The following is a 15,815-nucleotide window of genomic DNA, read 5'->3' on the forward strand; positions in this document are numbered from 1 at the left end:
ATAGAGTTTGGAAGTGATACAGTATTATCCAATTATGGTGTATTTATGCTAATAAACTGTATTCAATCAGTGTTTATTCTCAAACATATCCAATGAAATGTGCACACATACATTTATTGAAGGTTCATAGCTGTACATTTACAGACTTTAAAAATAATTTTACACTTACAACAGTAATACAAGTGAAAATAAAAAACACAAAAAAAAAAGGGAATTTCAGGTGATAAAATATGAGGAAAAATAATCCCTGGACAAGAACAGATCTCAGTCAGGAATTATGTGAATTATGACATGAACTCTTTCATCACACAAATTATTTTTTAGGCTGTGTTGTATACAATAGCATACTGCTGCGCTGCAGCTGTGACTGCAGACAGTGATGGGGAAAGTTCACACAGTTGAAAGATTAAGAAGGATAAAAACTTCAGTTTGTCTTTTTATTATTAACAAATCCCATGAAATGTCAAACACAGTAATCCATTTATCCTCCTAACAAGTACACACTTTGGTCCGAGTCTAATACGGCTAATTTATCTGTGCCTTAGAACTCCAAAACTGTGCCTGTCCTTATTAATGTGTTCTGGAGCTTCCGACCATATCGTACAGTCCTTATTAGCAGAGTATTTTCAAACGTTCTATGACTGTGGGCACCTATGGGACCTCTTCTCCGTGTTGACGGCTAACTGAGCAGACTCTGTTAATTAATCCGTTTGCTGATGAGGACTGTGATACGGTCAAAAGCTCCAGAACAAGCAGGGTAGTGAACCTTGGGTTGGGACTGTTTAGTCAACTGGTTGTTCCCAAACTTCACAAATGAACAAGTCAAGCTTAACTCTGCAGATGTTCAGCAACTTTTGTAAAGAAAGTTCAAAACTTACTGATAACACAATCCGCCTGCCAGTACCTCTAAAACTAAAGGAGACATGTAATGCTCATATTTAGGTTCATAATTTTAACTTGGGTAATTTAAAATGTTTTACACGCTCTAATGTTCGGAACACACGTCACTTTCCTCAAACTGTCCATTGCTGCAGCAGCTGAAAAGCACATGTTCTCAACCCGTCTGTCAGGAGCTCCCTGTACTGCAACCGTAGGCTTTTTAACCATGCAGACCTTTTACATTCATAATAAACCAATATGACACACGAAAAACTGAAAAAGCACGATATGTCTCTTTTACCGTGTTATGTTGAATTCGTAACAACAACATGTTACGATGGATTTTGAAACTATAGCTGTTCCCTCTGTTTATAGTCCTTAATGCTAGATTAACATGATGCTGTTTTGACTTCGATTCACAGAAACAAAGAAAAAATAGATCGATCTTTTGCATTTGGACGACACACTCCATCACAATGACCTCTAGCCTTTTCGCTTGACAGTACATAACAATTACATAGTACATAACACAGTTTTTGTTCCAAATCTTTAAATGATAAAATAATGTCAGTCTTAGCCTTTAAATATAACAGATGCTCACATCCCAGATGAAGCCTAACATACTAAAAGTGCAAATATGTCTCATACTCTTATGACACACAATAACAATTATCTGTGTCATACTGCCTTCTTCCAAGAACCCAACAACATGGAATATATTTGTTTTCATTGAGGCAGATTTATGAAACATGATCCACTTTCAGCTGTTTTAGTTTTCTTTGAAACTTTTGGTTTTGTGTCACAAAATCATCAAAAAGCAACTATTCAAACAAAGTAGCTGCAGATGTAACTTTGAGATTGAACTAAAACAAGTATTTTTGTCCTTTTTTGCTGAACAACCTTTGGTTTGTTGTGTGTTTTCTTGACGTCTGTGTGGCTGTCTCGTTTACAATGTGCTGTGTAGTCGGGTAAACATGGGCAGTACATGGGAATGACAAAACTCAAAGCAGTTCACCGCAGTAACTTCTTCAGTGGCAGGTTTAATCAACAGAGTGTTAGTTAGCTCTACTTTATAGCTTAGCTGGTTGACTTTCACAGCATCGTTGTGCAAAAATGCTTTCTGGGTCAGGATAGCACACACTAGTTGTACTGAAAAGAGAGGTTTCTTGATAATGTTTTGTGAAAGAACACATTATGAGACCATCTGATGTTTCCTCAGTTTAGAGCCGGAAAAGTCTTTCAACCCAGAGTCACACTTTGCTCTAGCAGCTCAGACTGCGCTGCTATTTTGGGCCTGATGTCAGCACTGACCATGAAAATGCCCATTTCATTGATGGTGTTGGCAACGTGGCACGAGTTAAAGTTGAGGCACCGCCCCCACAGCTGCTTTACCTCGCTTTTGAAGCTCTTGCTGAACATGTAGTAAATCATGGGATTGTACACAGTGGAGCTCTTCGCAAACATGCAGGGCAGAAGGCTGACCTCAGGTGGGATGCTGCTGCTGTCGTAGATAATGGACCACAGGCTCACCAGGCTGTAGGGCGTCCAGCAGCCTATGAAGCCCACACTGATCAGGACAGCGATCTGCAGGAGAACAGTAAAGTTCAGTAAAATTCAGTAATGCATAGACAGTTGGACACCTAAAAGTAATGCGTTATGGCTAAATATACTAATGGGTGAGATAGCTAAACGTAGCTGATACATTTTTACATAGTTTATGTCGTGGATAAACCAACTGAAGTAGCAAACAGTAAAAGGTAAATAATGCTAAAGATAACTTATGAGTACTCGTTGGAATAGATAGCTAATAGAACTGGATAGTTTGTTAAAGCTAGAGTCTGACAGATATATTGGCTGGGCAATATACGTCAAAGTTATTTGGTTGTCTTTGTGTTTTCTTTTTATTTATGGATATTTAAGGTATAGTTTATGGTAAACCAGTAAAATATCAAGCCTCAATTACATTGATTTATCATAAGGGTATCACATTCACATCGACAATGACAATGTTTTAAAATATATAAATGTATATACATATATAACGATAAAACGGTATCGGAAATCCTTTACTCCCTAATATAGGTATCAGCATCGACCCTGAAAAATCCACATCAGTCAGGCTCTAGTTGAGGGATCCGGCTTAGCTTGTTTGTCAGCAGGATTCCTTTAAAATGACTGATCAGATCCAGACATTTTATATATATTTATATATAGCATTGCCAGATAGGGCTGTTTCTTACGTTCCCAGGGAATAATTTGTGGATCTTGATATAAAATAGTGCAGGTCCAAATAAAATCTGGGTTAAGTGCATTCAAATGTGGTTTCATAGGGATGTGGACTTTTTTCAGCAGCTGTACGATAACTAGGAATTGAAACTTTGCTGTATATAGCAACATGGAATTTCAAAATGCCCATATAATCATTTTACGTCACAAACCACTGTCCCTACAATCTACTGCTGAGGAGACACTTGGAGTCCCCAGGCCTGTAGTAATAGATTTTACTCATCATAAATAATCACTTACTATCAACAGCCTCCGATGCAGCTTGACAATATTTTGGACCTGGTTGGTGTTGTTGGACTTTCTGTAGATGAAGTAGAGCTTGATGGCGATGCCAAAGTAGCAGAAAACGATGATGAGGGAAGGCACGACGAGGTTGGCGGTGAAGATGGAGATGATGAAAGAGAAGCCCTCGTGTTTCATCCCTCCCCAGGCAAGGGAGCAGGACAACCCGAAGGGCTCCGGGCCGTATCGACCCCAGCCCAGTAGAGGGAGCAGAGCCCAGATCAGTGCCCACAGCCAACACCACATGCACAGCATCTTCACCTTCTTCCAGCTGATTCTCTCCTCTGAAGAAAGAAAGAGAGGAGTGGTTTGCTTTCTTTGTCAGGCTGCACATTGTAGGCAATATTGCATAAAACAGAGATATGTAGTAATCATAACTGCAGGAATGTTTGCAGGAACGATCAAACAGTCGAAATGAAAAAATTCAGCTTATATACACTCACCGGCCACTTTATTAGGCACACCTGTTCAATTGCTTGTTAAGACAAATAGCTAATCAGCCAATCACATGGCAGCAACTCAATGCATCTAGGCATCTAGACGTGGTGAAGACGACTTGCTGAAGTTCAAACCGAGCATCGGAATGGGGAAGAAAGGGGATTTAAGTGACTTTGAACGTGGCATGGTTGTTTGGTGCCGGACGGGCTGGTCTGAGTATTTCAAAAACTGCTGATCTACTGGGATTTTCACACACAACCATCTCTAGGGTTTACAGAGAATGGTCCGAAAAAGAGAAAATATCCAGTGAGCGGCAGTTGTGTGGACGAAAATGCCCCTGTTGATGTCAGAGGTCAGGGGAGAATGGGCAGAATGGTTCGAGATGATAGAAAGGAAACAGTAACTCAAATAACCACTCGTTACGACCAAGGTATGCAGAATACCATCTCTGAATGCACAACACGTCGAACCTTGAAGCAGATGGGCCACAGCAGCAGGAGGACCACACCGGGTGCCACTCCTGTCAGCTGAGAACAGGAAACTGAGGCTACAATACACACAGGCTCACCAAAATTTGACAATAGAAGATTGGAAAAAAACGTTGCATGGTCTGATGAGTCTCGATTTCAGCTGCGACATTCGGATTGGTAGGGTCAGAATTTGGCGTAAACAACATGAAAGCATGGATCCATCCTGCCTTGTATCAATGGTTCAGGCTGGTGGTGGTGGTGTAATGGTGTGGGGGATATTTTCTTGGCACACTTTGGGCCACTTCGTACCAATTGAGCATCGTTTAAACGCCACGCCTTGTTGAATCTATGCTACGAGGCAATTAAGGCAGTTCTGAAGGTCACATTATTATTACTATTTTCAGTTTTGCTCCTGACTGCATAAGCATTACATCAATATACAGTATATTAGGGTGTTTGTCGTTCTCTGCTCATAAAGAAGGGTTTAAAACCACAATCGTCACAATAAGTGCAATGTGACAATTAGTGCAATTATTCATCTTACTTCGGTTCACATATATTTCCATATATCTCATCTACTTTGACCTTCTGGAGTATCAATAAAGCTGCTCATCTCTATAGAAAGCTGTGCACACATGGTACGTTGGGTTTAGAAGAGTGAGGAACAACATCTCTTTTCGGCTATACTGTAGATATAATGATAACATGGGGGGAAAAATCCAAACACATTCAGACCATGTCTTCACCACGGCCTTATTGTGTTGGACAGCACAGATAGGAGGATAAGGGATTGTTCGGCAGCACATGACTCACTATTATTTATTGATTTTTCCCAAACAGGACTCCAATATTTCTCTCATGTCACATGGACTTGAGGGCATAGAATTTTGTATTCTACATCCAGAGGGTGCTTTCGAGGAGCTGTGTCTGGTTTGGTGTCATGTGTTATTGTTATCTCTGCCTACAGCCCTGTGTGGATGTGAGCCTCGTCCTCGTGGAGTTACACTCTCTGTGAATTAGCTCTTGCATGCAAATTCCACTATGTCTCGTTATGTGAGCAGGGTGTCGTGGATGATTGTGTGACGGTTTTTATATGTTTATATATGCACTGTATATGCTTACATCTACTTATGCATGTGGGTGCATATGTGTGGTCTATCTACAGTATGATTGTATGTTTATTCAGAGCCCTTTGCACGGTGTTATACACTTCTTATTACTGCGATTCCCATCCATCTGTAGTTTGTACTGATGATAGTTTTATTATCTCCCACATTCAATTTTTTGAAATCTTATGGATACGAGCTGAATCTGTATTTTTTGCACGTAAAGCGCAGCACACAATGTTCCAGTGTGCAGGCCTTGTTATTTCACGACATGGCAGTTGAAGATGGCTACACCCACCTGATACCCCTCATTGATATGCCCAGAGTCAAGAGGCTAAACCTTTCCGCTCTTTTCATTTACGTAACTCCTGCGTCCCCTGTGTGCGCTCTCGCTCCGTTGGCCTCAGGCACAGAGCTGCCACCTTGTTTTTCAATGACATGTTTTTTCCAGACAGTAACAGCATTTTTCTTTTTTAAATATTTGAAAAAATATTATGTACTAGGTATTAAATATGTTTTGGTTTGTCTTATTAGTTAAGCATTTAAGAATACCTACCACTTTAGAAATTTAAACAAAATGCCGGCATTCATTATAGTTGTGTCATTGTACAGATATTAGCACAATTAAATAAAGCGACAAATGAGACCAGTGTGGAACTGATAACCACACAGTCATTGAATACCCACTGTTAATAGTTCTATCATGTTAATAGTTAATAGTGAGATAACATGGAGTTTAATAAATTTAATCTTGGGACTCCAATATTCCTTCATCTCATAGGTCTTAAAATGTATTTCTTATGGTCTGAAATTGATCCTCAAATCTTAATTTTAACTTCAAACCTACAGAAACCCTGTATATACAGTATTTCCAGAATGTCAAAGTCAATGTAAATTTCATTTATACAGCACATTTAAAACAACTTGGTTGACCACATTGCTTCACAAAGTAAAAGGTCTAACAAGAAAACAGCAACACGCAATACATCAAAATACCAATAGTAAAAATATAATGAGAAGGAAGTTAGTGAGCTACTAGCCAGCGATACAGCCCGATTGTTTATTGAACAGGACTTATAATCTATTCAGACAGTCTGCGACATTTAAACCTATTGGAATAGATCAGCATTTGTTTTGCTGCTGAGAGTCAAACGTCTCCAATCTGGCAGACGTACAAAAATCCCTATTTAAATACAATTGTCGGTTTAAACAGAATTACACACAACAGACACATCTGAGGAGCAGGATGAAAGAAAGTCCCTCAGAGAGGCAGCTGGCCGACATGATTAGCTGATGGTGATCAAACAATTTTCACATTAAAAGAAAAAAAGCTCTAATGCAACTTCCATGTGTCTATTTTATTTGAACTAATATTGGAACGGTTTGGCAGATGCAGCTGCAATTTGCTGACTTGCATACAAAATAGGTTTTTAAAAATGCGGCTTCACCTGCCTACGCGCCCATCAAGGATCATTCAGTTGTACGAGAGATTCCCGATGTCCTTTAGTGCATATATACATATTAAAAGCCTTGGTGAGGCTGTTTATACAGCTGTGTTAACATGAAGCTGTACAAGGCAGAATTGCATTTTAATGCTAAAAGGTGCTTCATTACTGTGAAAATCATTCTTTGCCGTTAGTTTTTATTCTCTTTTGGAGCGCAGAGAACGTGAAAATAAATAATCCCAAAAAGGTTCCTGCATAAACTTGCATTGTAACCACGCTCTCCAATGATAAATCTTAACAGAAAAAAAGAGTGTGTGTTTTGAACTACTCACTGTGGGACTGCAGATTGAGGGAGACAACAAAGCGCACGATGGCCAAGATGGTCAGGTTCATGATGCTGGCGACGCCGAAGAAGAATCCCGCCAGGGCGTAATAATCACAGGTGAAGTCTCCCCCGATCCAGTGGTGGCTCCAGGCGGAGGCCACGGACAGGGGATACATGGTGACAGCCGCTCCCAGGTCGGTCACCGCCAGATTCACGCTCAGCAACTCCGGCGGCTTCATCCTCGATGACCTTTTGAAAGCCATGATGAGGACAAGAACATTTCCAACGATGGAGAGCACAGCTGGGACAGGAGCGGAAGAGTTGGACACAAAGTAGAGTAGTTTCAGTGAACAGCTACGTTGCATGCTGCGATAGTAACAGAATAATTAGGAAGCCTTTTACCTCTGCTACGGAGGTTATGTTTTCACCCGCTGCTTGTAACGCTGCAGCATTACGCAAAAACTACACAACTGAATTAAATACAATTTTGACACAAGAAAGAACCCATTAAATTTTGCGGAGCACCCGAATAAATGTGTATAAGTTGTCGAGGTACCTTTCTTTTTTAATTTATTTTTTAGAAGGATTACACAACAACTACCAAACTGATTTCCACCAATCCTGGTTAATCGATGATGCCAAGGCATGTGAAGAATTCCAGAAAATTTTGATGCGGTTTACCCCAAAAATTGTTTATTGATGCATTTTTCAATGTTATTATTCATTTTTCGTGGCATAAGGTGACATGTAATTCTGTGTCGAGTTTTTTTGTTACACTGGTTTTCATGTCCACTGTTAAGGGTTATGGTTTTATGCCTGAAGTAGCTCACAAGCGTCGCTCCATTCAGGTTATCAGACCACTTCCTTTGTTCTTCTATATTTCCACAGGAGGAACCAGACATCTTGTGTAGGATTGTTCGGCCCGGGCGGTGGTAGGTGCTCCTCTGCCAGTTCGACAATAGTTCGAGCTGAACTAATGAAGCTTCATTTTCCAGTTTCCGTCTTCAATTTCTGCAGCAACGGCTTGTTCCCACCTCACGTCCTCAAACAGAAATGTATCTTGTTCAACTCTCTTAGCAAACTAGTACAAGAGGATCAAGGCAAAGATTCTAGCATCGTAGGGAAAGTTGAAATGTGTATTGTTGGGTCAGTAGATTAAAGGTGTCTGTTATTGTTTACTGAGTTTGTGATTCCCATTAATTTGTTGATAATATCAAATAGTTAATTCTCTTGATTAGTCGGTCAACTACATGTTTCCTATTGGATTATCTTTCTCACTTTCTGACTTCTCCCTCTGCTTTCTTGTAGTTTTGTCCTTGACTCTGTCACCACATGCTCTCCACAGTCAAGTGAGTTAATTACTCTCATTGAAGTACATTTAAGTAAGGCAGCTCTTTTTGTGCCTCAGCAGTCAAGCCTTCAAACAGCATAATGACCCTCTCAGTTAGGCAGCGTGTGTCCATGGGCAGCAGCTGACAATTCTGACGCTTGTTGTCTGCCCAAGATGTGTGTGCATGATAAGATGTAAGACAGAGGACACGTGATTCATAGGAAGTGTTATCTCAGTTAACGGCCAAACCATCTTCATGTGACATCTAACTCATTCAGCATCATGACAAACCAGGCAACAAACACAGCAGTAGCACAAGCATGTATTTATTTATCCGTTTATAATTGATTAATTGGCTCTACGGTGGCTGGAAACCTTGTTCCTACCATGCCCTGATGAACAAGGGACTTTTTATACTGGACTCCCTTCGAAGTCAAGGTTGTACTGTAGACACTATATCATATTAGACCTGAGGGATTGTATGAAAACGACTGAGTGGTTGAGGGGGTAAGAGGGAAGGTGTATTTTTTTCAGAGTGCAGAGGAGATCCTTTTATTTGCTGTTTTTCAGATTTTATTTCAGCCTACCTTTGAAATATAATCAATAGTCACATAAATAGCTTGATCATGAGGACAGCATTTACTGGGTCTTTACTTTACAAAGGTGCCATATAAACTGTCTGTATGATGGTTGTATTGATCTGTACTGAAATGACGCATAGTCCCATTAAAATATTAAGGAGTAAATTGGGGTGTAGGATTAGAGGATTTCCACGGGGTCTTTAAAAAGTCTAATAATCTGGATGTTAGGCCTTAAACACGTTAACATATTCCCTACAGTCTGTCATTTAATGTTAGATTTGTTGTGCTGTAAAATTAGTTTGTTTTTATGAAACAAATTTTTGGCGGCTTGCATAGTTCCAAAACCTTGGTCAGAATTGAATGTGGTACACTTGGGTTCAGCTGTGGGGTTTGTTCCTATTCTCTACTTGGCTACTTCACCTTATCTTCAATTATTGGGAAGTGTGAGTACTTCTGGGACTCTGATATTCCTTCATTTGTCTTGTACTTGACAGAGGTCTTGAATTAAGTCCTTATGGCCCTCGAAAGGTCTTATAAGTCTTCAATTGTTTACACCTGCAGAAACCCATGGCTCAAACATAATGCACCATATGTGGTGGGATGGGTGTTGCAGTTTTCTTCTAGTTCAAGAGGAGGGTGAAAGCTTTACCAGAGCAACAAATGTTCTTACAGCTCCTGAAATATCCGTTTGTAGCTTTTGGAGCCACTCATGAATATCCACTGACACCCAGCATGCTAATTCGGTCGCCCCTGATCAGAGCATTGGTTCCATCATTATAACTAACCCCTGTCTTATTTATGCTAGCACAGTGAAGAGGGGTCTGCCTCATCCTAATGACCTGGATCAGAGTAGACACGTTACAGCATCGACTTCCGACTGTGGCTCCGCACTAATGAGAGAGTTACTGTTATGCATTCATGTCTCTGTGGGCAGCAGAGGACTGAAAGGAGGTGAGGTATGTAATGACAGAACCTGCCTGAAGGCTCATTACAACACACAAATCCTGTTCTTACAGCCCAACCTACTGTTATTTCACTATAACGTGTGGTATTTATACAGTATGGATATGACTTAAATAGCATGTTAGATTATCAGAGACCTTATAATAGGGAGCCAGGGAATCTCTATATCAGTTCCCTTAAATTCAAAAAGTAGGTTATGCATATATATGACTGGCAGAGCCCTAACAAGGTGTGAAATAACTGCCACGCCTCAGTAATCGTTGACAGTATTATGAAAATATTGAGACCTATGAGAACATTTGGATTTCATATCATAGTGCCAAAGCGGTAAACGGACACATTTATTTTCATCGCACATGTCCCGCTTTCCTTGAGGTTTTTTTCTTGCTTAAATCATTTTATTATCTTCCCACACTTCTCTCACCTTCAGAATGATATGTGTGCCACCACAGCTCATAGCATTTAAGCTTCCCCCCCCTAAATCAATAGAAATATCTCCCATTGGTGCTGTAAAACACTGTCCTGCTACATCTGTTGAGATGAGATAAAATCAACTTTATTTATACCACAGCAGGGAAATGAACTCGTTTCAGCAGCAGATTAGCAAGAGAATAGAATAAAATGGCAATAAAAATAGGAAATAAAAAATCATTTGAAAATAAAAATAAAAATATTGAGAATGTATGCATCATACACACCTTCTACAGATGGAAATATTAGTTGTAGAGAGACGTACTGAAATAAAGTGTAGTGTCACAGGATGATTGCATGAGGATATATACTGGATGTACGCTGTATAAGGAGACATTGAAATCGATGTATATACAGTATATATGCATATATAGACTGTTAAACATATAGGCAGGAATGGTATACAAGATGAATATGTGTATAAAATGCTGTGTGCTATATATATATATATATATATATGTACTCACATTGTATAATTTCACCATACTAGAGATTTAATCTCTCAAATTGTAAAATACTGACTTGAAATATTGATTTCCTGTCAGTGCTTTACAATATCAGCTTCTACCACAGTCGTCCTTGTGGATAACGGAGAAATCAGCAGGCATTAACACCAGATGTCATTTGAATGTGGACACTCAACTGACCACATCATGAAAACAAATGTATCACATGATGTATAATTAACCTTTACTACTCTGCCCCACAGATCAAGACCCAGCTCTCTCCCTGCCTGTCACCCTCTTAAACACGTTCTGTTTGGCCAGAGCCACTGTTCAGGATTCAAGATTCACTTTAGTGTACCATATTGTGAACTTGTAGGGCTCGGGCTTCCACCCAAAGTGTGCAATATGAAAGAAAAATCACGCACACCCTCCATCTTTCATTACACTGTAAATCCACCTCCTCGGTTTTTGGATTGTTCTGCCTTAAGTTGAAGACAGCTATCATGTGTGAAATAGGGTTATGGTTAGGAAGGCTGCAGTTCCTATCATCTCAGGTGCCTGCTACATGGCATTAATCTAGTGAGAGCACTCATATAGCTGTAGAAGATTGCACCTTGATTTACTGTCAGGCATTCAGTGTGATATGGAACAGAATGTGGCATGTAAACATAAGATATCAAAGCAACAATATTGCACAGCATTCAAGTGTAAGCCAGCCGTGGTAGTCATATAACATCATCTTGCTCTTCACAGACAACAGGAGGGGTTTAGATGTTTCTTCTCTAAATGGCATTCTTAACAGAAAGCGTTTGTATACCCTATAGAATTCAATGGTTAACGCTGCAGGGGACTATATTGTGTGGATCTGTGAGTAGATTTCTTACTGTGATGCTGAATTGGATGAAGTTTACGCATCTTGAAGACACTTGATGAAAGCGAGTGGGCACTTGTAAATAATAGATCTGTCTCGGCTGTAGCGTTTTTACGTGTGAAAGAGAAGTTCATCCACCTCATGATCATTTATGAATATATTCCTCATCCAATATTCATCCGCGTGGGCGAACTCGTGTGCGTAAAATGGATTATGGACAAGTAGAAACATCTGCTTGTTCTTTGGTTTGTTTTTCAAGTCACGGAGAATAAATGAATCCATTCACACCGAAACCAGTGAATCGGTAGAATAAAGCCCCCCCCCCCCCACCGAGTGCCTTCATATCGGATTTAATTATTTACTTGGACTGAATTTACGCGCGGCTTTCAACTTACCCAAAACCAGCAGGTAACAGCCTACACCGATGTCCAGCGCTGGTGATAAAGTGGAGGCGTAAATATCCATCGTAAAGGTGAAGAACCTGGTTTAACAGACAACTAGTGACCTGTCTTCATTGGGTGGAGGGGGGGGGGGGGGAAGTCAGTGCGCCATGCGCCCAGGTGTCACATCCATCTGTCCTCGAGTAGGGAGAAGGCGCTGGAGCAGCCTCTGCTCGTCTGCTCCAGCTGAACACAGCCCATCGCCAGTCAGTGTCCGGTGCGTCATCGGGCTCGTTTTTATCATTGGGCCGTGTGTGTGTGTGTGTGTGTGCGTGTGTGTGTGTGTGTGTGTGTGTGTGTGTGTGTGTGTGTGTGTGTGTGTGTGTGTGTGTGTGTGTTTGTGTGTGATCTTGTACAGCTATCTTTGTGAGGACCAGTTTGAGACTACAACCTACAGTGAGGATCATTTTGTGACCCCCTTTAATGGACTGCTTGGGGGTTAAGACTTGGTTTTAGAGTTAGGTTTAGAATTAGGGTTAGGTTAGGTTAATGGTTAGAGTTAGGGTTACGCATTTAGTATGGATGGTTAGGGTTAGGGGCTAGGGAATGCATTATGCCAATAAGTGTCCTCACTAAGATAGAAGTGCGAACATGCGTGTGTGTGTGTGTGTGTGTGTGTGTGTGTGTGTGTGTGTGTGTGTGTGTGTGTGTGTGTGTGTGTGTGTGTGTGTGTGTGTGTGTGTGTGTGTCAGAGGGCTGCCCTGTGTGCCTGCTGCTTGTTATATGACTGACTGACATCCGCTCTTTCAAGTGAGAGAAAAGGCAGCAAAGGGAGCTCATGAGCTATAACTCAACACCCACTGACAGGCTCCATGTTTATTCACAAATTAATCACCTCATCCACCATATTAAAATACATCATGAAGAGTATGAATTAATTGATATGGATTCATATGCTGCTGTCTAGTGGTTTCTATGGCCCCAGTGCATTGTGCAATCATGACCTTTCTTTATTCATGCTTAAAAGGACCTGGGGAAGTACTACATAAGCGAGTTCAACATACCCAAGAGATCTTTCCGATATCCGGGTGAACTTAACCGAACAATTGCAATCTGGCTAAGCGGTCACACAAAGCTTATCAACTCCTTAAATCAACCCAGATTTGCATCATCAAGATCTGCAGCTCATCATGTGATTCAGTAGTGTGTATGGCCTCCCCGTGCCTGTATGCACTCCAGACAACATCTGGGCATGCCCCTGATGAGCCAGTGGATGGTGTCCTGGGGGATCTCCTCCCAGACCTGGATCAGGGCATCAGAGAGCTCCTGGACAGTCTGTGGCGGTACTTGGCGGTGTCAGATACACCCAAACATAACGTCCCATAGGTGCTCAATTGGATTTAGGTCAGGGGAATGTGAGAGCCAGTCAATGAAATCAATTCCTTTGTCATCATAAAAATGCCTACACACTCTAGCCACCATGAGGCCGGCCATTGTCCTGCACCACGAGGATTCCAGGGCCCACTGCACCAGCGTAAGGTCTGACAGTCACTCTGAGGATTTCATCCCGGTACCTAACAGCAGTCTGGGTACCGTCGGCTATGACATGGAGGTCTGTGCGACCCTCCAAGGACATGCCTCCCCAGACCATCACTGACCCACCGCAAAACCGGTCAGTTTGGTCAGAAACATGCACACCAGCAGCCTGATGGAGGTCATTTTGTAGGGCTCTGGCAGTGCTCCTCCTGTTCCTCCTCGCACAAAGGAGCAGTTACCGGTCCTGCTGCTGCGGTGATGCCCTTCTACAGCCCTGTCCGGCTCTCCTTGTGTAACGGCCGGTCTCCTGGTCCACATGTCCACATGTAAAACCATTCCCTTTTTGGGGGTTGGCTTGCTTTTTCCTTTCCATTGCATGTAGTCCCTTTCATTTGCACCTAAGCAGGTAAAATTGATTCACTGACAGTGATTGTGCGCAATTGGTATTTTGGGATGCACCTGTTGCATCTTGAAACAGGGAGAGACTGAGATGTACTGGGTTTGTAAGCGACGGGGATCGACTTAATCAACCAGACATTATTTCATATTTCCCTGATCCTTCCCTTTGAGGAGAGTGCGCACCGAGCAACAGTGTAGTGTCATTTCAGAGAGAGAGATGAGGGAGGGATGGGGGCTTTCACAAGGTAAATCTATAAACTATTTATCCCCCATTCCAAATAAATATCCAATTTCACAGGATAAACCTACTTAAAGTATTAAAACTATTCTATCATCAGAGTAGGTAAAGGGATTTTGTCTCTGAAGACCCCCGTCCTCCTCAGATACTCACAATCTACACCGAGCTCCACAGGATCCTTTTGTTTTATTTGTTTATTTATTTTTGCTCCACAGGGTCCTCTAAGAATGGTGATGTCACGTTTCAAAGGTATTGACTGTTTAGTGGGCAGAACTTTTCTACAAGTTGATCTCTTATCTCCAACTAAACCTGCTCCAGAGCAGGTTAGCTGTTCAGCATAAGTTACCATTGTCAGGGTTTTGTACTTGTCAATGTTTAGTTTCCTCCGTTTCCAAAGTGTTTTCTGTTTATTAGTACATCCCTGTGTTTCATGTTTTCACACTCCGGGTTCTGTTTCCTGTTTTATTTTGTAGTCTGGGTTCTTGTGTCTCATATCTAGTTTTACTTCCTGTCTGTGATTGTCTGCACCAGTCCTCATGTGTTACACCTGTGTCGAATTGCCCCTGCCTTCCCTGTGTGTCTGTATTTAAGCCTCGGTTCTTCCCTTTGTCCTTGTCGGATCGTCGTCGTATGTCTCTTGTCGTATGTCGGTTGTCTTCTCGTGTCTACCCGTCTACCCGTCCTAATCTCCTGTCCTGCTGTCCGGATCTCCTGCCCTGCTCTCCCTGTATTTCTGTATCCCGTGTCTCCTGAGCCTCTGCACCTCTGCATCCCCCGTGTAAGCTTCCTGTGTTTTCTCCCTTTGTGCTCCCAGTTGTTTTGGCCGTTAAAGACTCGTTTGCATTAAAATTACACCTTTAAGTTTAAACTCTGCGTCTGGGTCCTACTGCCTCAGCAACTCTGACAACCATGGTGATTTACCCTGATACGAATTTGTTTCATAGGACTGAAAAAAACCAAGATAACCGCAAAAAACCAAGATAACCGCAAATCAATGACAAAGTTTAATTTATAAATCAAATTAACATGCAGCCTCTGGGAATTTTTTTAGTTTTTTTCTGAATCACACACCAGTCCTCAAATCCATCATGAGTGTCCGACTCATTGACCCACACTGTCCAGACGGCCTCTCATAGATGATGCCTGTGATTAACAAGCAGCTGCAAACACACAGCTCAGACATATACCATACACAACACCTACAGGGTCATTCTGCTGCAAACATACAATATAGATACATAAAGAGATATAGTGCAACACTTAAACAGTCATATAAAAAACGTGGCCTATTCAATGAATACATATGCATTTATTTTCTGGCATTTTAACTGAGGTTTTTTACAATAGACAAAACCCTCACAAATGTTTG

The 15,815-nt window shown here is 41.3% G+C and overlaps 1 protein-coding gene and 1 long non-coding RNA gene across 2 annotated transcripts; one reads left to right on the forward strand and one right to left on the reverse strand.

Moving 5' to 3' along the window:
* The first annotated feature begins 366 nt into the window (after window positions 1–366).
* On the forward strand, window positions 367–8,776 carry LOC117758153. Its single transcript, XR_004613240.1, has 3 exons — window positions 367–431; window positions 8,540–8,543; window positions 8,765–8,776. It is a non-coding gene; the product is annotated as an uncharacterized LOC117758153 (long non-coding RNA).
* Window positions 2,000–12,544, reverse strand: opn8b (opsin 8, group member b). The gene is made up of 4 exons (XM_034579562.1): window positions 12,289–12,544; window positions 7,239–7,532; window positions 3,406–3,731; window positions 2,000–2,463 (listed from the first exon to the last, which is right to left on the reverse strand). Exons 1-4 carry the CDS (start codon window positions 12,356–12,358, stop codon window positions 2,119–2,121), a joined length of 1,035 nt encoding a protein of 344 aa, XP_034435453.1. The 5' UTR covers window positions 12,359–12,544; the 3' UTR covers window positions 2,000–2,118.
* Between the last annotated feature and the right edge of the window lie 3,271 nt (window positions 12,545–15,815).

This window comes from Hippoglossus hippoglossus, chromosome 24 (genome assembly GCF_009819705.1).
Source record: "Hippoglossus hippoglossus isolate fHipHip1 chromosome 24, fHipHip1.pri, whole genome shotgun sequence".
Taxonomy (NCBI): domain Eukaryota; kingdom Metazoa; phylum Chordata; class Actinopteri; order Pleuronectiformes; family Pleuronectidae; genus Hippoglossus; species Hippoglossus hippoglossus.